The following is a 27,651-nucleotide window of genomic DNA, read 5'->3' as shown; positions in this document are numbered from 1 at the left end:
TGTATTGTATGAAGATCCAATGAAATATGTATCCTTTCTTTCTTAAAAGCCTATAAACTTGTGGGAATCTGAAGATAGACATCACTTTATCTGAGAGTATGTCATAGATGAGTGAGATCTTAAGCCATACATCACTACTTATCAGTCAGTATGTCATAGATGAGTGATAGCTGAAGCCTGCTTTCAATGTAAATCACTATGCTAGAGCCTATTGACTGGAGATGAGCTTGAATGTGCACATCCAAAGTGATGATGTGTGGCTTAAAAACTCAACTTAAAAATACTAAAAAAACTCTTATAACCTTGGTAATTACCTAAAAGCTATGTGAAAAGCTGTATGAAAGTACTAAAATACCTCTAAATACAAACCTGATTTTTTGTCTTATCTAGGGTCAAAAATATATTTTTATTATATATAAATAATGAAAAAACAAAAAAAAAAATCATTGTTCAATAGCCTAATAATTTTTTGATCTCAGAATAAAGAAATATTTTTACTATTTAGTCAATAGCTCTTAGTTTTGTTGAATTTAGAAATGAAAAAGTCCTTTCACTATGAAAAAAAAAAAAAACACCCCAAATAATCTTTTACGATCAATGGGCTCATAACAAAAAAATCAAAACACTCAAAACAACCCACGGTACTATAATGTTGTGATTAATATGACAAATATGTCATTGGACATGATAACATAATTTGCACATAATATTATAAACTAGAGGTTTTCTTTTTGGTTTGGTTTATTGGGAGATCCAGCCTCCTTTATACCCTGGGATAACTCTTACCCGTCACATATAAACATTTTAGAGTTTACGTAATATCATTGGAGCACCGTGCTGTGGCTGAAGAGTTATGACTGTGCGAGGAGCATGAATATACGACGGAGAGAGCTCAAAAGAGTAGCGCTGTAAAACCATTGCCAAAGCCATTTTTGCTTCAATCAAAGCAAAGTTTTGTCCAACGCATATTCGAGGACCCCATCCAAATGGAAGGAATGAGACCTGACTCTTTGTTGCCTTTGAAACACCTTCAGCAAACCTCTCTGGTTTGAACTCAGAGGCATCATCACCCCATAGTTCATGATCTTGGTGAAGGAGGATTGTTGGCAACGAGATCTGCATTCCGGCAGGTAATAGCAAATTTCCAAGCTTTATTTCTTCATGAACATCTCGATTAAGCATAATTACCGGCGGGTATAACCTAAGAACTTCATACAAAATCATGGTAACCTGTAACATGCATCAAAAGAGAAAATGATACTACATGGTAAGAATTCATTAAAAACTGAAGGATTGTAGATTGTTTCTAAATGATACTACATGCCGAATACTCTATTTGTTTCTCAGGCTGTTAGTTATATGGCAAATTGAGCAATATTTTCTATCTGGGTATTTTAAGTGGATAGCGAAAGATTGTTTCTTTTTAGCTTTCTTGGGGTGTTGCTATTGAGAATGATGTCAATGACTTGCCGTGATCTTGATTTTAGAAGGGCTAAACTTCATTTGGTGGCTTGTAGCTTGTCCTCCAGTGATTCAATAGATAGGTATTCGGTGAGGAATTATGCAAAGTCAGTTTCTAAGAGTTGTAACAGGGATTATGGTTCCAGGAGAATGGTTTGTTGCCGGCGAGATATTGCTAGGTGTCGAGTTTCTTCAACAAAAACCCCTGAGACTTTACTTGCTAGTACATGTTTTTTGCACTCTTTTTTTTTTTAATTTGGATTTTATGTTTTGCTTCCTGTTTTTGATATTCATGTTTTTTCCTTTCGTATTTATGTTTAAAATTGGTTTTAGGAAATCTTAGAGTATTAGTTTCGTGTCTTATTGATGCTGAATGTATTTGTATTCGACGGAACAATCTGAATTTGTTGGATTACAGTTAAGTGTCTGTATCCAACAGAAATAACAATCAGTAACTTCTTACTAATACTGATCGAATCTGCTTTAGAGTAGCACAGGCCGTTGCCATTCATTAACCATTTCTTTGTTGACCACAGTTTAGTGCTTTCCTAATTCATTATGATTCTGGTGATTCCATTTACTTAACATAACATTTAAGTGCTTGGTCTTCATCAATAAAGCACCTGCCATTGATTTAATATGTTGTAATGCTTGAAATGTTGGTATTTTTGTTCATTTTTGGCTTGATACAGGGGTTGCTGAAGGTCCCACCGTACTTCTGAATTTGAAGAAAGAGTCAAGAGTGTTGAAGTAAACTCAATCTAGAAGTTCAAGGAAGTCAACCACTACTTACAGCCACCAGTTATCACCGCCCAACCACCACTTGTAGCCACCAACCACCAGCTGTATGCTGTCAGCCGCCTTCACACTTTAAGTTTAATTTTTCTTACTTTCAATTTGTGTATAAATAGGCAGCTAAGTTTATGTTATTATGTGTGGAGAGATTAGAGAGAAACACTAGAGAGAAACACTAGAGAGAAAGAGAGGGTGTGTATTGAGCTTTTGTTTAATTATTGTAAGCTTATTGTTGTTGAAATAAAACAGTGTGTTTTATCCCCTCTGAGTGTTTCAAAGCCGCCACCAAGCCACCACCAGTGGTTTCTCCCACCAACAATTGGTATTAGAGCCCCGTTTGTAAGAAAAGAGAAGCGTTTTTGGGATATATCTGAAGAAGCGTTTTTGGGATATATCTGAATTTTCAAAGTTGTCAAAAACACATTTTGATCATTCCACAGTGTAGGTTTCATCCATATGAACTCACTAGTGCAAAAATCAGCTTCATCGGAGCAAAAGGTAGCCCACACGCGCCACTTGAAGATTCTGCCACTGTAGCCCATGCGCACCATATTCGAGCCGAGCCGAGCCGCCTCTAAAGGCGAGCCGTAAGCACGCCGCTAGCCGCGCTGAAGAATATTCCCCAAAATATTCCCAGTTCAATCCCAGCGAACCGCCTGACATCCAGAACCGGTTTCCTGACCGGTTCAGCCCATTTCTAACCCATTTTCATCCAAGTCAGACCGGTTCCCTATTGTTTCGAGTATTCCGGATCCATCTACGGTGTCCGTTTTGCCAAATTCAACTCCCAAAAGGTGATATAGTCATTCAAAGAGCAAAATGACTACAGAAAATGCACAAAGACTCATCCCGAAGCTAACCAAAGACAACTATGATAGTTGGTGTATTAGATTGAAGGCATTTCTTGGTTCGCAATAGTGTATAGAGATTGTGCAATATGGTTATGATGAACCGAAGTCCAAAGAAGTAGAAGATACTCTACAAGAGGCAGAAAAGCAAGTCCTCAAAGCCAATAGAAAGAAAGACAACAAAGTAAAGACCATCATTTATCAAGGTCTTGATGAAGCAATATTTAAGATCATTGCTTCCGCAGAAACATCAAAAGCAATATGGGAAGCTCTCCAACAAAAATACAAAGGTGTTGACAGAATCAAGAAGATTCGTCTCCAATCTTTGCGAGGTGAATTTGAATTATTGCAAATGAAGTCCTCAAAATCTATTTCTGATTATCACACAAGAATCATGGTGATAGTCAATCAGATGAGAAGAAATGGAGAAGCCCTCACAAATGCTCGGATTACTGAGAAAATTTTGAGATCCCTAGATCCAAAATTTGATTTTGTTGTTGTTGCTATTGAAGAGTCTAAAGAAGTAGAGAAGTTGATGGTGGATGAGCTTATGAGTTCTTTGCAAGCTCATGAGCAAAAGAATGAGAAAAGAAATGGAGATAAGGCAATTGAGCATGCCTTACAAGCAAAATTATCTCTCAAAAACAGATATGAGCAAGGGGACACTTCAACAAGTGGATATACCACTTAAGGAAGAAGTCCACAAAGACGAGCAGGATTTCAGCAATTCTAAGAAAAAGGTTCTTGGAATACAGGTTTCAGAGGAAAAGGTGGCAGAAATACCACTAGAGGAGGTCGAGGACAACAAGCATTCACTCCTAGAGGAAGAGGAGACGGTTACAATAACCGTGACAAGAGGAATATCCAGTGTTATAATTGCAATCAATTTGGGCACTATAGCACTGAATGTCGAAGGAAAGCTCCATTAGAGGTATGTGAACAAGCCAACTATGCAGAGGAGGATGCCAACAACAGAGGAGCAGCTGCATTATTTGTCCAACAAGGACTTGGTGAGAATCAAGAGAATATTTGGTATCTAGATACTGGAGCCAACAATCACATGTGTGGCCAACGAGATCTATTTGATGATCTAGATGAGACCATACAAGGTCTAGTCACATTTGGAGATACCTCAAAAGTTTCATTCAAAGGTAAAGGCAACATCCCAATCAAGTTGAAGAATGACGATCATAGCTACATCGCAGATGTTTACTATGTCTCGGCCATAAAGCATAACTTGGTGAGTATAGGTCAACTTATGGAGAAAAGGTTATACTCTTTACACGAAGAATTGTCATATGACAATTATAGACTACAATGGGAGATTGATTGCCTATGTGAAGATGTCCAAGAATAGGATGTTTCCTTTAAACATCCAATATGATGCAGCAAAGTGTTTGAGTGTCATCACCAACAGTGAAGAGTGGCTTTAAAAAAGATAAAACTTGGCAATGGAATGATGATCAAGAAGCAGTCAAATGGATCAGCACTGATTTGATCCTTGAAGACGAAGTGGAAGTACCAATAGTACTTGCAGAAGGTCCAATATTACCAGTAGAGCCACAAAGTCTGGTACACAGATTCCCTGTATTCAACAGGAGAAACACACCAAAATCATCATCAACACCATCATCAGCATCCTCATCAGAAGGACCAAGAAGGATGAGAAATCTAGACGAGTTGTACGATGCCACTTAAGTCATGGAAGATACAACTTTATTTTGTTTCTTTGCAGATAATGACCCACTTAACTTCAACGAAGCTGTCACAGAAGAGAAGTGGATAGAAGCAATGGATGAAGAAATACATGCCATTGAGAAGAATGATACCTGGAAGCTGACTAATCTACCAGAAAACAAGAAAGCAATAGGTGTCAAATGGGTCTATAAGACAAAGAAGAATGCAAAAGGAGAAGTGTAAAGATACAAAGCAAGATCAGTAGTAAAAGGCTACAAACAGAGAGAAGGCATTGACTATGGAGAAGTATTTGCTCTAGTAACCCGGCTAAAGACAATCAGACGAATGATTTCACTAGCTGCACAACATAGATGGAAGATCTATCAACTCGATGTGAAGTCAGCATTTCTGAATGGCTTCCTAGAAGAAGAAATCTATGTTGAACAACCACTTGGATACATTGAAGCTGAAAATGAAAGCAAGGTACACAAGTTGAAGAAAGCCCTCTACAGTTTGAAGCAAGCTCCGCGTGCTTGGAATACCAGAATTGACAGGTATTTTTAAGAAAATGGATTTGAAAAGTGTCCATATGAACATGCAATATATGTGAAGAAAGAAGCGGATGATAGCTTATTATTTGCATGCCTTTATGTTGATGATTTGCTATTCACCAGTAACAACCCTACAATGTTTGAAGCCTTCAAGAAAAGCATGGTACAGGAGTTTGAGATGACAGCCATTGGTCTGATGGCACATTTTCTTGGCTTAGAAGTGGTGCAGAAAGAAGAAGGGATTTTTGTATCCCAAAGCAGTTATGCCAAAGATATTCTTGAAAGGTTCAAGATGGAAAGTTGCAATCCGGTATCAACTCTAGTTGAGAATGGACTAGAATTGAGGAAAAGTAAAGTTGGAAATGTTGATCCAACTTACTTAAAAAGCTTAATAGGAAGCTTAAGGTACTTGACATGTACCAGACCAGATATACTCTACGGAGTTGGTCTAATCAGCAGATACATGGAGACACCAGACCAGTCTCACTTGAATGCAGCCAAGAGAATTCTTCGCTACATCAAATGAACAATAAATGAAGGCATGTTTTATACCTCAAGTACAAACTTCAATCTTGTTAGCTACTCGGATAGTGATTGGGGTAGAGATCTGGATGAAAGGAAAAGCACAACGGGATTTGTCTTTTTCATGAGAGATACATCTTTCACATGGTCATCCAAGAAGCAATCGATAGTAATGTTATCAAGCTGTGAAGTTGAGTATGTTGCTGCCAACTCAGCTATATGCCATTTAATATGGTTAAGGAATATGCTGAAGCATTTGGGATTTCCTCAAGAAAATCCTACAGAGATTTATATTGATAATCGATCAGCGATTGCATTAGCAAAGAATCCAGTGTATCATGAAAGAAGTAAACACATTGATACACGTCATCACTTTATCCGAGAACATGTGAAAAACAAAGAAGTTGAACTGATATCATGCAAGACAAATGATCAAATTGCAAATATCATTACAAAGCCGTTGAATGGAGAAATATTTATCAGATTGAAGTTCATGCTTGACATGACATCCCTCGATTGAGTTTAAAGGGGAAATTTGTTGAAGTAAACTCAATCTAGAAGGTTAAGGAAGGCAACCACCACTTGCAGCCACCAATTGTCACTGCCCAACCACCACTTATAGCCGCTAGCCACCAGTCACCAGCTGTATGCCGTCAGCAGCCTTCACACTTGAAGTTTGATTTTTCTTACTTTCAATTTGTGTATAAATAGGCTTCTAAGTTTATGCTATTATGTGTAGAGAGATTAGAGAGAAACACTAGAGAGAAAAAAAGGGTCACCAGAGAGAAAAAGAGGGTGTGTATTGAGCTTTTGTTTAATTATTGTAAGCTTATTGTTGTTGAAATAAAAAAATGTATTTTATTCTCTCTGAGTGTTTCAAAGCCACCACCAGTGGTTTTTCCCACCAACAAAGAGAACTAGTTTCATTAACAAATTTGTTTGAAGTGGTTGCTGCTGATCTTCAGACTCTTAAGCAAAATCTTCGGTCAGTGAGTGCCCATTTTAAATATTTGTTGTTGAGTAGTTAATACATGTTAGATATTGTGTAGTTAGACATATGTTAGGACGTTGTTATTGCATGCTATTGAGTTCTTCCATGCCACTAATGATAGATGCTGAATTTTCATATCATTCTTTATGTAAGTTGATGGTGTTTCATGATTTGTTGATTCTTGGAATACGAATGTGGTTTTGCTTCAAAATGTCATCTTGAATTGTTGTGTTAGTCTGTGGCTGTGGTAGCTATCCTTGTATGTAATTTATTTTGCTGGGAATCGGCTCTTCTTCCTTAGTCTCTTCCTCGAGAATTTGGTTCCTAGCTCAAGTGCATGCTCATTCATCTTCATTCCATAGAAAGATGCATTATGATTTATCTGAATGTCAGGATGATGCTTAATCAGTGAATAGTTAATGTTTGCTTGTAGTAGAATGAGGTTCCATGAGATTATACAAGTAGCTATACTTTTACCAATATATTAACTAGTGGTTAGCTGACAGACCACTACAAATGTTGAGAGTTGATATAAGTTGGCATAGCGGTAGTGCGTAAAAATTTAAATTCAGCACTGATTCTGTACTTTAGTACAATTAAACAAGGTTATTTTGGCACAAGATGAGTTCGCAAAAGAGGGCCACTGCATAAGAACTTTTACCTGCTTCCATGTTCTACCTGTGTGCTTTCTATTATCTGTTACCCTCTATATTGATGAGTCATATACCTTTTTGCACTGGATCAGAATAGTTTTTTCTTGTTCTTTATATCCAACCTTTTATATTTCTGATGAAGATGCTCTGGTAGATTGTTGCTGCAGAAAATACGGTTTTAATGTCTGCAGCTGAGCAGATATTTGGTGCTGGTGGGAAGAGAATGTGACCAGCTCTGGTCTTTCTAGTGTCAAGAGCCACGGCAGAAGTAGTTGGGTTGAAGTAAGTTTTATCAGAATTTAAGGGCTTCGTACGGTGCTGAATGGAAAAGAAAAATTATATTGCATTTCTGCTTTGCAGGGAACTTACAACTGAACATCGGCGTTTAGCAGAGATTATTGAGATGATCCACACTGCAAGTTTAATACATGACGATGTATTGGATGAAAGTGACATGTGAAGAGGTAGGATTTCGAATCTCACATCAAAGCAACTTGAAAAATCTCATTAATGTCACTGCATCATTCACCAACACATGCTTATTGAAAAAACCCAAGCTATTTTAAAACTTACAGTGTACAAGGATCTAATGTTAGTCACCAACGCCCACTTACAGTTTGCATGCTCTATTCTTAGTATTTGTATAGCGCTGAGGTCTTTGTAGCTGTGGAATGGTAACAGAAAACAAACTCTATTTGGTTATTGTAATATGCTTACAGATATTCTTGTACAGCATGCTTGATGGAAAGAATACTCAATCCGGTTATTAGCTTTATAATCTGTATTGGATAAGGTCTTGTGTCTTACTGCAACTAGAAGATCAGTTTATAGAACATATATCATGGTTGTACTCCCTAAATTAGCTTCATTTGGAGAATTTCTAAATGAGTATTTCTAGACATATGCAAAGATTTAAATATAAAAGCTTCATGAAATGTATCCAAGGATTATAAGTTTTAATTCCATTTGCCCTGTTTAGAGTTTTGCAGAGCCAGTCCAAGGCTGAAGAGAGAAGGGTTCTAATAGATGGATGACCAACAAGCTCGCATATTAGTTAGACCTTGTCAACCTAGCTGTGAGATGAAAATTATGATTTTTTGAAGCCAACTTTGATTATTTGGACTTGTTCGTTGCCCTAGAATCCTATTTCCCTTAAGAACAGCAACTGAATTTATCGATTATTCTTCCAAGCAGGGATTGTGAAGAAATATTTGGTTGAATGGGCTTGTGCACTGTATTGTATGAAGATCCAATGAAATATGTATCCTTTCTTTCTAAAAAGCCTATAAACTTATGGGAATCTGAAGAGAGACATCACTTTATCTGAGAGTATGTCATAGACGAGTGAGATTTTAAGCCATATATCACTACTTATCAGTCAGTATGTCATAGATGAGTGATAGCTGAAGCCTGCTTTCAATGTAAATCACTATGCTAGAGCCTATTGACTGGAGATGAGCTTGAATGTGCACATCCAAAGTGATCTAATACACTACTTTCACTGTTAAAATAATTGCTCCCTAATCAGAGATTAAAAACTGAAGGAAATATGCTAAGTAATCACTGGTACTGACCGCGCGATCATTGGATCTCATACTTATCACATCAAGTAGAGTAGCAAAACTGAAATATCTATTACACACTTTATTGCATTTTGCATTTTGTTTTTTGTTTCTAATTTAATTTTGGGCCTACTGCAAGGCCTTCTCTGAGTTTCAGTTCACTGCTGCTAATTTGCTGGGAAGGAAACTGTTCATCAACACTATGGTACAAGGGTAGCAGTACTGGCTGGGGACTTTATGTTTGCTCAATCGTCATGTTACCTAGCAAATCTTGAAAATATTGAAATCATTAAGCTTATCAGCTCGGTAGGTCTGCTACTCCATTCTCCGTGTATATATAGTCCAGTGTCTGATATAACCTTGGAGTTCTTGCACTATGCTATATATTACTTAATTTTAAAAAAATTGTAAATGAAGCTGATTTACAATTGTACTTGCTCAATGACAGGTTATCAAGGATTTTGCAGAGGGTGAAATAAAGCAGGAATCTAGCTTGTTCGACTGTGATCTTGAACTTACTACAAGACAGCCTCCTTAATTGCTGCTAGTACCAAAGGAGCTGCTATTTTTAGTGGGGTGGACAGTCATGTTTGCATGCTAATGTATGAATATGGTAAGAATCTTGGTCTATCCTTCCAAGTTGTGGATGACATATTAGATTTTACACAGTCAGCAGAGCTGCCGGGGAAGCCAGCTGGCAGTGACCTGGCAAAGGGGAACCTGACTGCTCCAGTACAGAGAAATAATCGACCATACCTTGAAGGAACCATAAGTCACACCCTTCTTCCGATTAGTTTAACTGAGCCAGTCATTTAGTAAGCGAGCCAAATATAAAAATTGTACTGTTTTTTACATAAGACCATATACGATCATTACTTTAGTTTCAGTTAATTACATGTATTTTCTTACAGTAGCTATCTAACCCTAAACACTTGGTGGGAGAGAGAGAGAGAGAGAAAAAACTAATACTATATGCCATTACACGCCATTATATGGGAGAGAACACAATACCGCCCATCTTCTTCCAAAAGCACATCCAAGAAGATGGTGAAATGTCAAGTAACTATCAGAAATTCGCTTAATAGCAATGGATTTACCGACAGAATAGTTATGTCAGTAATTTGAGATCGAAATTACCGATAGAAAATGTTTCGAATTAAAAAAATGACGGGTCGTTGACGTGGAGGTTTTGGCGGGGTTATTTTTACCGACGGAATTATCGACGGATTCAAAATGGCAGCCCGTACAGTGACATGACCGGTTCGCCGTTTAAAATGCCGACGAAATCACCGAGGGATTTGAAATGGCAGTTCCGTACGGTGACGTGTCGATTTTTCCGTCAGAATGACCGACGGAAAATCCATCGGTGAAACTGTCGAAAAAAGTTAATATATGTCCTTTCTGCCAACCCTCTCCTCCCCTTTCTCATCCCAACTCTCCTCATCTGCAAACAACCAGCCCCCCTCCCCCTCAAACAAAAATCTCCCTCTTTTCAGCACAACAAGTTATATTTCTTGAAGTTTTGTGGTCACAGCATCCATGTTCTGATTTACCGACGGATTTTATCAATTTTAGTAAGTAATTCTATCTTTTTAAATTTTAACATTTAATTAAATGTCAATTTTATTGTTTTTTAGTATATGTATTTTGTAGTAGATGTACATGTTTTATTGTTATTTCTCAAACAAACTTGTAGTATATGAATGTATAATTCTATACTTGTTATGGTTAATTTGTTTTAGATTTTATAAGATTGTATTTGTTTGTTAAATTGTTAAAACTTTATAGAACTACCAAATTACATGTGCTGTTTTGAAATAATTAATAGCTTGCTTAATGGGTCCGTTTAAAGTTTTATCAATGGTATTGCGGAGTGGTAATTTCTGTAAATTTATATATATTAATTTGTATGGACGTTGATAAATGATAATGAATATTTAATATTTATGAGAAGTTGTGATTGGTTTGTTGGATAATCTCGAGGTAAAGTAATATTTTTGCAAGTTTATTTACCTAACTTAGTTAATTAATACATGATGTTATCATAATTTTATAGAGGTTCGATATAAGTCATGGATGATCGTTCATGGATGTATCGAGATTCACCCTATGGATTGCGAAGGATTGATTATTGTAACGGGGTTCAGGGTTTTATTAATTTCGCAACATCTATTCCAAGAAATTTTACTGGAGGCGGTATTAGGTGTCCATGCAGGAAGTGTCAAAATAAAAAATATCTGTATCCAGATGTTGTAATGATGCATCTTCTACACAAAGGGTTTATGGAGAATTACCAGTGTTGGTATGCACATGGAGAAGTATTTATTAGTAAGAGGAGAATGGGAGAAACGATGGTTGAGTCTACTTCTAGTGCTAGCAACGTGCATGAAGCGGCAAATGACAACACTAATCCTTACAGAAATATGGTTATGGATGCAATGAGAATGAATCAAGGTAATGTCAGTCAATGTCCAATCGTAAAAGAAGAACCTAATGCAGATGCAGCTAGGTTTTTTGATTTGTTGAAAAAGATTCTGACGAACCATTATGGGATGGCTGCACGAACCACAATAAATTATCAGTCGTAGCATAGGTATTCACCATCAAGTCAGATCATGGGTTGAGTGAGGCTGGATATGATAAGGTTATTGAATGGGCAAGAAGCATTTTACCTGAAGGGAACAGGCTGAAAGAGAACTTCTATGCTGCGAAGTCCATGATGAAACCCCTCGGTTTAGGATACCAGAAAATTAACATGTGCCCTAACTTCTGCATCTTATACTACCTTGAAAATGTTGAGATGACCGAGTGCATGACATGCGGGCATTCCCGTTACAAACCTAGAAATGGTAGGGGAAAGACTCTAGTGGCATATAAAAAACTTAGATACTTCCCGATCACACCTAGACTACAGAGGTTATTCATGTCACTAAGGACTGCTGAGCACATGACATGGCACCAAGCACATGATGCGGTTGATGGAGTGATGGTGCATCCTTCTGACGGCGAAGCATGGAAACTCTTTAACAGTGTGCATCCTTACTTTTCAGCTGAATCAAGGAATGTGCGTCTTGGGTTGTGTACAGACAGATTCAACCCATTTGGGTCATTTACTGCTCCTTATTCTTGTTGGCCGGTCATACTCACAGTTTATAACTTGCCACCGAGAATGTGTATGAGGCCGGAGTTCATGTTTTTATCTACTGTGATACCCGGTCCAAGCAGTCCGGGGCGGAATATAGATGTTTGTCTTCGGCAATTGATTGATAAGTTGGCGCAGTTGTGGTCCTCCGAAGTTCTGACTTATGATATATCGAGAAAACAAAATTTCCTTATGAGGGCGGCTTTGATGTGGACTATCAATGATTTTCCAGCTTATGAAATGCTTTCTGGTTGGAGCACGCATGGGAAACTCGCATGTCCATACTGCATGGAAAACCACAAGGCATTCAAGCTAGCAAACGGAGGTAAAGCTTCTTTTTTTTACTGTCACCGTCGCTTCTTGCCACTTAATCACAGGTACAGAAAGAATAGAAAAGATTTCTTTGTTGGTAGAGTTGAAAAACGATGTTGCATCCCCGTGTCTTTCTGGTGAAGAATTGCATGATGTTGTCTCAGAGTACGGTGACATTGTGTTTGGCCTTCAATCAGGTAAGCAAAAGTTTCCTGGTTTTGATTTGACCTATAATTGGGTAAAGCAAAGTATCTTTTGGGAGCTTCCTTATTGGAAGACCAATCTACTCCGCCATTACCTTGACGTCATGCACATCGAAAAGAACATGTTTGAGAACATTTTCAACACCGTCATGGATGTGAAAGGGAAGACAAAGGACAACATCAAGGCTAGATTGGATATAGCTTTATACTATAACCGTAAAAATATGGAGTTGGTTTATGATGAGTCACGAGTCGCAAAACCAAGAGCAAGCTTCGTATTAGAGAAAAACACACAACTGCTAGTCTACAAATAGCTTAAGAGTCTGCATTTTATGGATGAACATGCATCGAACATATCAAGGCTGATTAATATAGAGGATTGTAGATTGTATAGAATGAAGAGTCATGACTACCATGTGTTTATGCAAACACTCATCCCATTAGCTTTTCGTGATTTATTGCCAAAAGGAATATGGGATGCACTCACGGAGATTGGTCATTTCTTCAGAGATATATGCTCTAGCAAGTTGAATCTTGAGCACATTGAGAGGCTTCAAACGAATATCATCGAGACACTATGCAAACTTGAGATGATATTCCCTCCATCATTTTTTGACTCAATGGAGCATCTCCTTATACATCTACCATTCGAGGCAAAAGTTGGAGGACTGGTCCAATATAGATGGATATACCCATTCGAATGGTTAGATATTACAGTTGCCATGTAATTCATATATAAAAGTATTTTCTATGTTTTTCTTAATTGAAAATACTTTATTAATTCAATGCAGGTACTTGTTTAATCTCAAGAAAAAGGTTAAGAACAAGGCGCATGTTGAGGCTTCGATATGTGAGGCCTATATTGTTGAGAAGATCTCAACATTTATCTCGTACTATTTCGAACCTCATCTGAGAATGAGAATCAATCGCGTTCCACGACATGATGATGGCAGTGAAGTGCCTTCTAGTGGGAACTTGTCAATATTCTCCAATACTAGATGACCCACACCTAAAAATGCCGTAAGAGGAAGATATTTGTCGGAAATAGAGTTCAAACAAGCACACAACTATGTTCTATTTAACTGTGATGAGCTGAGACCTTTTATTCAGTAAGTTTATACTAATTAAACTTTGTTAGTAATATACTGTTAATTATGTATTGTAATATCATACACTCATTATCACTTGTAGGCAACATCGACAATATTTGCTCTTCAATAACTCACAGCTGACCGAATCCCAGATCTTTCAATTACAAAGTGAACAGTTTGCCACGTGGTTCAGAACACATGTAAGCATTATCACAAACTCATTATAACTTGCAAAATTACTGTACGTATGCATGTCATTACAAGATTCTCGTTCATTTACTGTTTATTGATGTACATTACATACAAGGTTTATCAAATGGGAAGGAGTGCGTCTAAGTTATTGTCTTCACTAAGCCTAGGGCCTGAAAGAAAATGTAAGTGCTACAATGGGTATTTTGTCAATGGATATGTTTTCCATACTGAAGAATACGGGCAAGGAAGAAAGACATACAACAATGGTGTTTGTGTTAAGGGATCCACTAGTAGTGAGTTAAAAGTTGACTACTATGGTAGATTATAAGAGGTCGTCGAACTGCAATATCATAACGAGCAGAATAGAGCATTTTTATTCAAATGCTATTGGTATGACACGACTGACAGAGGAATCAGAGTTGATCCGCACTATGGTCTAGTCGAAATCAACTCAAAAGCTAAACTCCACAACATAAACGATGTCTTTGTTTTCGCAAAGCAATGTCAACAAGTTTATTACACATACACCCCTTCATTTAGAAAGGATCGATCAAGAGTGGATTGGTTGTCCGTTTTAAAAACGAAACCCCGGGGTCATGTCGAGGTTGTTCAGGATGAGAACGAAGACACAAGTGTGCGAGATAAAGTCTTTCAAGTTAGTGAGTTGGTTGAACCATATCGAGTTGCTCCTTCAATTGAATTGGAAGAAAATTCAAATTTTTGTATTTTCGATGATAGTCTTGTTGATGTTGACGCAGAGGAGTTGAATGTTGTTTTGACCTCTAGCGGACAAGCAAATGTCGATGAAGAAGATGATATCCATATTGAAGATTGCGATGAAGGTGATGGCTATTCAATTGATGATGAAGAAGAAGAAAATTCTGACTAACTATCAAAATGAAGCCCTATATAAAACCCTTTTTTTCATGTAATTTAGATTATGGATGATATATTTTGTAACATGAAATATTTATTACTTGAAATGCCACAATCATGAAATAATTACTTGAAATAATTATAGATCATGGATGATATATTTTATAACACGAAATAATTACTTGAAATGCCACAATCATCGACGTCCATACCGACGGAATAAGTCGATCTGTCGGCATCTCACAGAGAGTTCAAAAATAATTACTTGAAATGCCACCATCACCGACGTCCATACCGACGGAATAAGTCCATCGGCATCTCATAGAGAGTTTGAAAATAATTACTTGAAATGCCACAATCACCGACGTTAATACCGACAGCATAAGTCCGTCAACATTTCACAGAGAGTTCGAAAATAATTACTTGAAATGCCACATTCACCAACGTATATACCGACGGATATATTTTCATCAGTAAGTTGTCGGCGGGTCAATTTTACCGACAAAATTACCAACGGACTGTGCGAATTCCAAAGGGTTGTGCATTAAATGCATCTCTGACCGCGTGATCTTGCCGACGGAATTACCGACGGACCAAGAAAAATATGGAGGGTCATTAAAATTTTGGTTTCGAAATTCAAAACTTACCGACGGATTTTTAACACTTCACCGATGGAATAAATTAAAATAATAATTAATTTTATATCCGTCGGTGAATCCATCAATAAAACTTCCATATAAGTTCCAACGACCACCTCTTCAGTTTATTTTTTCTTCTCCTCATTTTTTCACCGATTCTTTTCCTCTCCATTCTTCAAAGCTTTCACCTGCAATCTCTAGCAAGCTTTCTTGTGAATCTTCATCAGTTTAAAAGGTATGTGTTTCTTCTATTTCATTTTACTTTAAGGGTTTTTTTTTTTTGCTATTTTTTTGCTATGTCTTTTGTTTTGGTGTATTTTTTGTAATGTAGATAAAGTATTGAATTCAACACATTATTAAAGTAAGCATAATTCATTGCTAAAGTCTATAGTTTTTTTTTTTGAATTTATTGAATATTTTTTATTGTTGTATTGTTATAATTATTATCAGTTAAGTTGTTGATTATTTATTGTTAATGTTGAACTTACAATAGAATTAGTAATTGAATATTTTGGAATAATTATTAATTTTACTCTATTATTGCATGATTTATGTTTAATTTTTTCCATTTATTTTGATTGTTATTCTAGAGTTTTTTTTTTAATTTATTGTTTTGTTGTATTGGCATAATTATTGAATAATTTTTTGAATTGTAATTGTTAATGTTGAATTTACCTTAGTATTAGTAATTGAATATTTTGGAATAATTGTTAACTTTACTCTATTATTGCATGATTTATGTTTAATTTTTTCCATTAATTTTAATTGTTAGTCTAGAGTTTTTTTTATTGAATATATTTTATTGTTGTGTTGGCATAACTATTGAATAATTTGTTGAATTGTAATTCTTAATGTTGAATTTACCTTAGGATTAGTAATTGAATATGTTGGAATAATTAGTATAGATTGGGTCAATTGGTTGTGGCTATTGTTAATATGTGCAGGTTTGTGGATTTGGGTAGTATCTAGTATAGGGGAGGTGCTGTCGAATTTTTTTAAAACATTTGAATTTAATTATATAATTATTTGTATAGAATTGTATAGATGCGTAGAATGAATACCAGAGCTGGTCGCTCACGTATGGTCGTAGCTAGTTAGTCTAGCAGCGAGGATGATATTTCCTTAGGTGCCTCCACCTGCACCGTCAATTGTTGCTGCCTCTTCCAGCGCTACTTCACAGCGCAGAGGCGGTGTGCCTTCGCAGCGGAATCAATTTACCCGCAAGTACGAGGCACAGTGGAAGGACGACCTTTCAATGTAAGTTTGTTAAGGTTTTAGTTTTTTTTTAAAAAAAAAAACATTACAACATAATTTATGAAGTAATCACTATTGAATTTATTTCATTTATTTTTAGGTTCACAAACATTGAAGCCTCCCGAGTAATATCATCAGCGTTTAAATCGTTGATGGAGATTTCATTGTTTCAATGGAGTCAGATATCCAAGCATCGTGAATGGATGCCTCAAATCAATGCATGGTTTGACAGGTTTGAGGTTGGTGTTAATTTATAATTTTCAGCTTATTTCTAATAAATTATTAATATAATTGTAAATAAATTATTTTTTTATTTAAAATTAATTATTTATAAACAGAAAAAATTCTGCTGGGACAGTGAGCATAACACTGTGGCGAGGAGGGTGTGGGAAAATCACGTGGCAACTAGGTAATATCGTAAACAATACAAGATTTTTTTTAGACAAAAAATTATGTTTTGAAATGTAATTTTTGGTTGCGTGAAGTAAGTTGTGTGATTTTTTGTATGAAGCTCAAAAAAAGACAAAAAAAACCACGAGAGATAGAGGTTTCTAAGGCTGGAACGATGTTGCAGTTTGGAGGGATTTCAAAGGATACCTAAGCTTGAGAATTTTTATGTTGATCCAAGAACTAGTAAATCTCATTCTTAATGTATATAGATGTCACCTCCTAGCTTGCTTGCGTACTCATCTGTTGGTTGCTTTTCCCCGTCATTTTGGCCGATTAATATTTCAACGAAAGAAAACATGAACGTTTTTTTTCTGCTATCTTACTTTTTCTTCAAAGGATACCTAAGCTAGCATTTTAAATGCAAGAATGCTCTGTGTTCTTAACAATAAAGAAGACAATATTGATTTAGACGAATTCAGTTGCAAATGCAGAGAAATACTCACAACTTTAAGGTGATTTAGCCCATCGAAATCTGGTGTTTTGTTACCAAAGACTTGCACAACCTCTTCTCTTGCGCGTGCTTGCCAATTCGGATACTGAGCCAATAAAACCATGGTCCAGGTAAGAAGAACTGAGGTTGTTTCTTGTCCAGCAACGTAGAATATTTTACATTCGTCAATCACATCTTCAATGCTCATTCCGACGCTCTTGGTATTTCCATGCTCTTGTATTTCTCTAAAATTGGATTCCAGAAGTAAACCCAACAAGTCATTCTTTGCATCTTCACCAGCACTCATTGCTTGCTCTCTTTTATTGATGGGAGCATTAAGAGAAGCTTTTTATACTTTATAAATATGAATAATGGAAAAACAAAAAAAAAATTTGTCCAATAGCCCAATAATTTTTTGATCCCAGGATAAAGAAATATTTTTACTGTTTAAAAATTTAAAAAAAATAAAATAAAAATCTTTAGTCAACCGCTTTAAGTTTTGTTGATTCCGAAAGTAAAAAAAGTCTTTTTATCATGCAAAATAAAAGTCTACACACTAAATAATCTTTTAATGAAAAAATATCAAGGCGGGGCCATCGAGACTTTTTTATATTTTAACTACATATGAATAATGGAAAAACAAAAAAAAACTTTGTCCAATAGCCCAACAATTTTATGATCCTAGGATAAAGAAATTTTTTTACTGTCTAAAATTTTTTTAAAAAAAAACCTTTAGTCAACCGCTTTAAGTTTTGTTGACTCTAAAACTAAAAAACTCTTTTTATCATGCAAATTAAAGTTCAACACCCTAAATAATCTTTTAAAGAGAAAATATCAAGATGGGGCCCTGGAGACTTTTTTATATATTTACTACATATGAATAATGGAAAAACAAAAAAAAAATTGTCCAATAACCCAACAATTTTTTGATCCCAGGATAAAGAAATATTTTTACTCTCTAAAAATTTAGAGAAAAAAAAACCTATAGTCAATCGCTTTAAGTTTTGTTGACTCCAAAAGTAAAAAAACTCTTTTTATGATGCAAAATAAAGTTCTCCACCCTAAATAATCTTTTAATGAGAAAATATTAAGAAGGGGCCCTCGAGAATTTTTTATACTTTAACTACATATGAATAATGGAAAAACACAAAAAAACTTTGTCCAATAGCCCAATAATTTTTTAATCCCAGGATAAAAGAAATATTTTTACTGTCTAAAAATTTAGAAAAAATAAAAACCTTTAGTCAACCACTTTAAGTTTTGTTGACTCCGAAAGTAAAGAAGTCTTTTTATCATGCAAAATAAAATTCTACACCCTAAATAAGCTTTTAACAAGAAAATATCAAGATGGAGCCCTCGAGATTTTTTTATACTTTAACTACATATGAATACTGGAAAAACAAAAAAAAACATTGTCCAATAACCCAACAATTTTTTGATCCCAGGATAAATAAATATTTTTACTGTCTAAAAATTTAGAAAAAAAAAAACCTTTAGTCAACCGCTTTAAGTTTTGTTGATTCCGAAAGTAAAAAAATCTTTTTATCATGCAAAATAAAATTCTACACCCTAAATAATCTTTTAATGAGAAAATATCAAGGCTAGGCCCTCTAGACTTTTTTATATTTTTGACACGACCAAAAGATTGATGTCTTCTCCCAAGTGTAGGAGTGTCGAAGTAATAAATAACCCGGCAAGACCGGGGTCGAACCACAGGGAGGTTACTTGTATAAATTATAAGCAACAATAATACAACAACAATAGTAACAACAATAACAACAATAATGATGATGATAATAATAGTGAAGAAGAAGAGGAAGAAGTCGATGAGAACTTTGAGATGGAAGATTAACGTAAGGATTAAACAATGATAACAACAAATGTCAAGGTTAGAGGATCCACTAATGGTATTTCAAATAAGTATAGTATAAACTCTTTTTATTCAATTGGAAACCACACACAAGGAGGTTCCAATCAGATTATAAATTGTTAACATGATTACATTAGCTATCATATTCGAATAATGCTAATACTTGTAAATGTTGTCAGGCATTCATGATTATAACTTATGTTAACAACAAATCAAGTTCCTTTCATAGCTCAGGTGTCGGTTATACCATACAGTATGGGCTATGAAAGTGCCAAGTATTTGTTGTACCAAGTGTTATACAACATAAATCTAGATTAACCATTTAACAAGCAAAGTATTATAAGTGAACAAGATAGCAAATATAAAGCATGTTAGTATCCAACATTAAGGTCCATGTTAAGTTTATATTATACTTATTCTTACACCATTAGTGTACCCTTTTCACCTTGACATAATTAATTTAGCTAGACATAATGAAAGAAAGAAACATAAATAAACAAGGAAAGGAAATGAAAAGCATAAGCAAGAGATTAATATAAGCAAAACTTAAGCATTACAAAATATAAAGAGAGAAAGCAAGAGCATGATCTTGATCTCAACACCAAGATGCCTAAATACATGGCAAATGCCTCCTTTTATAGGCCAAAATTCGGAACTATTGATTTGTTGACTAATTGATGAGTGGGTGGCCACATCTTGACTTGGTGACAATTCTTATCTTCTTGTCTGCCAAAAACGTCATTGATGACGTCATAATTTGAACAAACTTGAATCATGAAAGTTCTAGGAAATTGTCTCATCTTTCCAGGGTAAAAATTTGAGATCATTTGGACTTCTAGAACTCGAGATATGGGCTGAACACTGAACAGTGTCTGGGCTGCAGGACAGATTCAGACTTCTTCTTTGTTGCTACAATTTGGACTTGAAAACGGCCTTGTTAAATCTTGGGCTCCAAATGAAAGTTGTAGGCCTATGTCTTATCTTTCCATCCATATAAAATGGACCTAAATCCAAGATCTACAGCTCCAGATATGACCCAATTACCGAACTGTGTTCCAGTTTGGACTGCACCAGCATCTCTTTGGCCATCTTTTTGTCCTTTCAATTTCAGTACTTCAACTCATCAATCAATTCTTTCATTTATGTGATAGGCCTGCATTTAAGATGAACATTTACCATAAATTAAAGGTATCTTATATAATTAGATATGTTATTATAAAACACGCTTAAGTTAAGGAGTTATTGATACTTCAAGTGCAAAATGATGATATAAAACCTTGATAAAAATGCACTTTTAAGTACTAATCACACCCCCCAACCAGCTTATTACTAGTCCCTAGTAATTAAAGCGTTAAAATAGAAAAACAATTTGCAAAATCCACAAAGCAAGGCATTCATCATTCAACTTCCATTAATCTATCCAGATAAACAAACTCTCATTAAATTTTATATATCTGCTCAATACCTCTTAAACAAAATATTAATAAACCTTCCTTGTTATGTGCTCAATGTATGAAACATAGATGATGGGGCTTTTGTTGGAAGAAAACAATATTTTGTTCTAATGTTTAAGGTTAACTTCCTTAGGTTGGGATTATTTTATTTTATTTTACTCTTTTTTTTTTATTTTAATATCTATACATAAAACACAATGCATCTTTAACCCATGTAACGAGCTTTCGGCTAATGACTCCCAGACCAGTTGATCTTAGGGCATTAGGTGTTGAGACACCCCTACGAGCTTAGTAACTCGGGTTGCAGATACTGATACGTAGATAGTGCAATGTTTGATTCCCTTAAGCTTTTCTCCTTAACCCATGTAACAAGCTTTGGGCCAATAGCTCCCAAGTCAGTTGACTTTAGGGTATTAGGTGTTAAAACACCCCTTCGGGCTTAATTGCTTAGGTTAGGGAGGCTACGAAACCAAACTTATCTACATTTTTATTATCATCATTTTTTATTATTTTTTTTTCTTCTCTTTTTTTTTGTTTTTTTTTTTTTGTTTGTTTTTTTTTTGTTTGTTTTTTTTTTGGCAAATTATAGACTATCCCTATCCCTTAGTTGTTACCTTTAACAAAAGAACATAAATAATGTAATAATCCAATGTGCAACCCACAATCATATGTTAAAGTGTGTGTGTGAAAATGAAGGTTTAAGAATATTTGTTAAATGAGTATATGAGCAGAACCAAGTGATAACAATACGAGAGTTTGTAAACCTGAATATTTCAAGAAGTATTCTAATAGGCCTTGTTATGAATATTGCAAATAACCATTAGAAAATGTTTACTAAGATGCGTCTCAAGAGTCATTCCCCCTTACTCTACCATCCTAGTAATAACAGTTTTGCCCAATGGTTTTTAAACAAAAACAGTTAGTTGGTTAGTTTTTTTTTTTTTTTTTTTTTTTTTTTTAATTACTACTACCCTCTCCCCCCAACCAAAACGAGACATTGTCCTCAATGTTCTAAGGTAGAAAGATACAGTATAGAAGACATCACCTGAAACAACGAACACTGACAAACCTGAAACACACTTAAACAAATATAAAAAATAACAGAACAAAATACTATGTTAGAAATAAAACCAAAAGACACAAGGATTCACAAACGAAGGCTCAAATCCAATCTAAGCTTTTTACGGCTTTCTGTAGTTGACCAATTGATGCGACTCATGGAAGGATCAATTACAGGGGTGAAAGATTGTAGTTTGTCGATCAATTGTTCAGCCGTAGCAGCAGAGATTATGATTTGTCGTGCCGAAGATGTTAGAAATTCCTGTTCCACAGCTTGATCAAGAAAAGACAACAAAGTATCATAAAAACCATTAACATTGAGCAAACCTATAGGTTTATGGTGAATGTGAAGTTGGGCCCAAGAGGAAATATGAAAGATCTCTTCCAATGTGCCCAGACCACCTGGTAAGGCAATGAAGGCATCAGCATGGTTAAACATTGTATTCATTCGATCAAACATTGTGGAGACCTGTAGTTCCTCTCCAATTGTTCTTCCAATGATGTCCCCTTTTGTTAAAGCTTCGGGGACGACCCCCAAAACTTGACTACCTCCTAAAAATGCAGCTATTGCCACACCCCCCATTAACCCAAGGCTGCCTCCCCCATACACTAAATGAATCTTTTTCTCAGCTAGTACCTGACCAAGATGATTTACTGCTTCTAAAAAAGCTATTTCCTTCCCAGGACTGGATCCACCGAAAACACAAATATTTTTGATGTGATAACTTGAGGGACCTGCCATTTCTACACACTTCTATATCTGTCTAATGTAAGGGATAAGTAGAAATGAGGGGAAGGAAGAGAAGATTTTATAGATGAGAAATTGAAGATGCAATCATACCACCTATATGTAGGCCAGCTGGAGTCTCACACTCTTTCTCTCTCTTTATTTATTTATTTATTTATTTTGAAAAAGCATGTGTATGTACAGGTAGTTGTGATTGTGGCTCACATCTTCCCTTGGTTTTACGTCCAAGAACGGCTTAAACGCCCTCTATGGGTCGGGGATAGGCTTCCCATCCAGTTTTCTTAAAAACTGGCAAACAGGGTCTTTTTTAGTCAGATTCCCAAGACTAAGTCTATCATGTTCTTTATGAAAATGGGGCCATAAATCATGAATTGCACGATGCACATCTCCACTAGGATGCGTCTCAAGGGTCAACAAAAGATTATCTAAAGACCCCTTACTCAGGCCATCCTTAATGAATTGTATTTTATCTTCACGGTTTATAGATACCATTCCTAAAGAACGACATGTTGCATTACAAGTCCATCTGGCACATCGGTGACAGACTTTCAGTCGTTTTGCACGACGTTTCTTTGCAAAAGTGCTTTTACCTGTTCCAGGCATGTGTGAAATGAAAGAATTGGAGGACTCACCTGATAATCGGACCTTTGCTTCAATCAACCAACGAATATCTTCAGGAATTCCATGATCCATTAACAACTTCAATCTTGCACACCTAGCACGGTAAATTTTTGTAATCGCATTCTGAGGCAGAGCGGGAAAATACTTTCTCAATTTTTCAAGAGTGGTGTCCATTTTGAAATGAGAATTGGAGAAGAGATTCAAAGAAGAGAGAAAGAGCAAAGAATTGCACAAATATATACAGATATCAGTTATTATGGGAAACTGAAAGAACCGACTGAAGTCACGGAGTACCGTTGTCCGCCATTTGACCGGGATGAGAGACTAGCAAAACAAGAGTCACACCAAAAGGAAACACAAAAACAATGTGAGAAAAACAAAATAATCAACCTTTATCTACAGGATCATTCAAACCAATGGATTCATTTTCACTAGGAAAATTATCAAAGTAAGTTTTCAAACGATGTCCATTTCTCTTAGAAACATTGTCATTCTTTGGATTCTCAATATCAAAGGCCCTATAAGGATACACATGTTTCTCAATAAATGGACCGCTCCATCTTGATCTTAACTTTCCAGGAAATAAATGGAGTCGAGAATTATAAAGCAAAACTTTTTGACCAGTATCAACTTTTTGACAATTTTCACAAGTTTTGCAGAATGCATGTGTGTCTTTGAACATGGTGGGCCAATAAAATCCATTTTGAAAGATTTTCGCAATGGTCTTTTTTGATGAGAAATGACTCCCACACGCTTCAGAATGACAAAATTTAATGACACTACTTACCTCATTGTCCGCAATGCATCTTTGAAATATTTGATTAGGACAATGTTTAAATAAGTTAGGGTCATCCCAATAAAATTTCTTCACTTCGTTCAAAAACTTACCTTTGTCTTCGGTACTCCAATGAGTTGGCAAGTCTCCTGAGGCAAGGAAATTGATATTTTTAGCAACCCAAGGCATTGAACTAAGAGAAAGTAAGGATTTGTCAGGAAAGTAATCATCGGTTGGTGTGATGTTAGATATCAAATCTGTTGTCACTCTTGACAAAAGATTCGCATCAACATTTTCAATGCCTTTTTCATCCGTGATTTCTTCCTGAGAATAAGTCATTTGCAAATCTTCAAATTCATCAAACTCAGTATTACTCAAAGTAGATTCAAATTGATCATAAACCAATTCTTCAATAAAATCTACTTCTTGTAAATCATTATCATCTCAAGGTTGCTTGCAAATGTTGAAAATATTCATCTCCAATGTCATGTTCCCAAATGATAGCTTCATCAGTCCATTCCTACAATTAATCAATGCATTAGAAGTTGCAAGAAATGGACGTCCTAAAATAACAGGAAATGAATTGCATGCTTCAACAGGTTGTGTGTCCAAGACAATAAAATCCACAGGATAAATGAACTTATCGACTTGTACTAACACATCTTCAACTATTCCTCTAGGCACTTTTACAGATCTATCGGCAAGTAAAAGAGTTACAGAAGTTGGTTTTAACTCACCTAGATTGAGACTTTGAAAAACTGAATATGGAAGTAAATTCACACTAGCTCCAAGATCAAGTAAGGCTCTTTCAATTTTATGTTCTCCAATAAAGCAAGAAATTGTAGGACAACCAGGGTCTTTATATTTCAAAGCATTATTGTTCTGAAGAATGGCACTTACTTGTTCGGCTAAAAAGGCTTTCTTTTTCACATTCAGTTTTCTCTTCACAGTGCACAGATCTTTCAAAAATTTAGCATAAGAAGGAACCTGTTTAATAGCATCCAGCAAAGGTATATTGATCCTTACCTGTTTGAAAGTTTCAAAGATTTCAGAGTTGTGATTGACTTTCCTTTGTTTGGTCATGGCATGAGGAAATGGAAGTGCTGGCGGAGAATCAGTCTTTTCTTTGCAATGATCAGATTCAACCCCTTCCTTACCCTCAGGGATTGATTCATCATCATTCTCACAAGGTTCAAGAATGGGTTTTTCAATAACCTTACCACTGCGAAGAGTGATGACTGATTTTACGTGATCCATGTGTTGGCTTCCAGAACTACTTGCATTTACATTGTATTGCCCCTTGGGATTTTGTTGTGGTTGAGATGGAAACTTACCTTTCTCTTGGAAACTGAGAGCAAATGTCAATTTTGCAAGAGTATCTTTAAAATCTGTCATGCTTTGAGCAAGTTGAGTGTTAATTGCCTCTTGCTTTTCCATAAATGCATGCAATGTTTCCTCAAGATTTCTTCTAGGAGGTGGAGCATAAGGAGGTGCATATCCATGAGAATTTTGGAAATTATGATGTGCTTGAAACGATGGCTGTGAAGTTTGAGCATTATTATTCTCACTCTTCCAACTGAAATTTGGATGATTTCTCCAACCAGGGTTATATGTTTGCGAATATGGGTTATGATTGGGCCTTTGAAAACTGTTTAATGCATGGGCTTGTTCATGGAGACATTCTTTAAAAGAAGGCAAGGTTGGACAGTTATTGGTTGAATGTTCTTTGGTTTCACAGATTTGACATGCAATGTCTTGAACAGATTTTAATTGACCACTCTTTTTTAATTCTAGTGCCTCAACCTTTCTAGCTAAAGATGCAAACTTGGCTTGGAGGTCATGATCTTCCCTAAGGTTGTACATACCTCCACTAGATGTATGAGGTTGGGTTTTACTTGGTGCCTCATAAGTACCTGTGGTGTCCCAATTTTGCGCATTTTCAGCTAGCAAGTCTAGGTATTCCATTGCTTCATTAGGGTCTTTATCCTCAAAAGTTCCATTGCACATCAATTCAACCATTTGCCTATCTCTAGGAGTTAACCCTTCATAAAAATGTGAAACTAATCTCCATGTTTCAAAACCATGATGGGGGCAAGTATTAAGTAAGTCTCGATACCTATCCCAACATTGATAAAATGTTTCTCCTGGTTTTTGAGAGAAAGTAATGATTTGTCTTTTGAAAGAGTTTGTTCTGTGGGATGGAAAAAACTTCTTTAAAAATTGTTGTTGCATTTCATCCCAAGCACAAATGGATCCAGGTCTCAAATTTTGTAGCCATGTTTTAGCTTTATCTTTTAATGAAAAAGGAAAAAGCTTCAATCTAATGGTGTTCATGCTACAATTTGAGTCATTATACGTGTTGCAAACCTCCTCAAATTCCCTTAAATGCAAGTATGGATTTTCTAAATCTAAGCCATGAAAAGATGGTAAAAGTTGAATAATGTCTGTCTTAAAATTAAAATGAGATGCATCAGGAGGAAAAACTATGCATGAGGGTGCACTTGTTCTTGTGGGATTCATGTGGTCTCTAAGTGTTCTAACCCGAATATTCTCATTATGAAGGGATTGGTTATCTTCTTCAGCCATATTTTCTGAAAATGATGAGGATACCCTACAAAGTCTACCACTTAATGTACGTGACCACACTCTCATGCACGTGTAAGAAGAAAATAAAAGAAAGAAGAAAACAAAAGAAAGAGAAACAAAACAAAAGAAACAAAGTTAGATACAAGAAAAGAGAAAAGAGAAAATAAAATAAATACTATAATTTGTACAAGAATTTACCTCCCCGGCAACGGCGCCAAAAACTTGACACGACCAAAAGATTGATGTCTTCTCCCAAGTGCAGGAGTGTCGAAGTAATAAATAACCCGGCAAGACCGGGGTCGAACCACAGGGAGGTTACTTGTATAAATTATAAGCAACAATAATACAACAACAATAGTAACAACAATAACAACAATAATGATGATGATAATAATAGTGAAGAAGAAGAGGAAGAAGTCGATGAGAACTTTGAGATGGAAGATTAACGTAAGGATTAAACAATGATAACAACAAATGTCAAGGTTAGAGGATCCACTAATGGTATTTCAAATAAGTATAGTATAAACTCTTTTTATTCAAATGGAAACCACACACAAGGAGGTTCCAATCAGATTATAAATTGTTAACATGATTACATTAGCTATCATATTCGAATAATGCTAATACTTGTAAATGTTGTCAGGCATTCATGATTATAACTTATGTTAACAACAAATCAAGTTCCTTTCATAGCTCAGGTGTCGGTTATACCATACAGTATGGGCTATGAAAGTGCCAAGTATTTGTTGTACCAAGTGTTATACAACATAAATCTAGATTAACCATTTAACAAGCAAAGTATTATAAGTGAACAAGATAGCAAATATAAAGCATGTTAGTATCCAACATTAAGGTCCATGTTAAGTTTATATTATACTTATTCTTACACC

General features: G+C 35.7%; 1 protein-coding gene and 1 pseudogene across 1 annotated transcript; one reads left to right on the top strand and one right to left on the bottom strand.

Annotated features, from left to right (window-relative positions):
• Nucleotides 1-530: 530 nt before the first annotated feature.
• LOC133703904 (11-oxo-beta-amyrin 30-oxidase-like) lies at nt 531-17,992 on the bottom strand. Its single transcript, XM_062128643.1, has 3 exons — nt 17,662-17,992; nt 733-1,230; nt 531-590 (listed from the first exon to the last, which is right to left on the bottom strand). Exons 1-2 carry the CDS (start codon nt 17,953-17,955, stop codon nt 805-807), a joined length of 720 nt encoding a protein of 239 aa, XP_061984627.1. The 5' UTR covers nt 17,956-17,992; the 3' UTR covers nt 531-590; nt 733-804.
• Nucleotides 1,337-9,876, top strand: LOC133703551 (solanesyl diphosphate synthase 2, chloroplastic-like; annotated as a pseudogene).
• Nucleotides 17,993-27,651: the final 9,659 nt, after the last annotated feature.

The sequence above is a fragment of the Populus nigra genome, chromosome 9, assembly GCF_951802175.1.
Source record: "Populus nigra chromosome 9, ddPopNigr1.1, whole genome shotgun sequence".
NCBI classification, from domain to species: domain Eukaryota; kingdom Viridiplantae; phylum Streptophyta; class Magnoliopsida; order Malpighiales; family Salicaceae; genus Populus; species Populus nigra.
This window is presented reverse-complemented; position numbering and strand designations above follow the sequence as displayed.

Bases quoted from the DNA above. Each gene is read 5' to 3' on its own strand.
- LOC133703904 (XM_062128643.1), bottom strand. From the start codon at position 17,955: ATGAGTGCTGGTGAAGATGCAAAGAATGACTTGTTGGGTTTACTTCTG. The intron at 1,231-17,661 runs GTGAGTATTTCT...TGCATGTTACAG, and splicing joins GGCTAAATCACCTTAAAGTT to GTTACCATGATTTTGTATGA.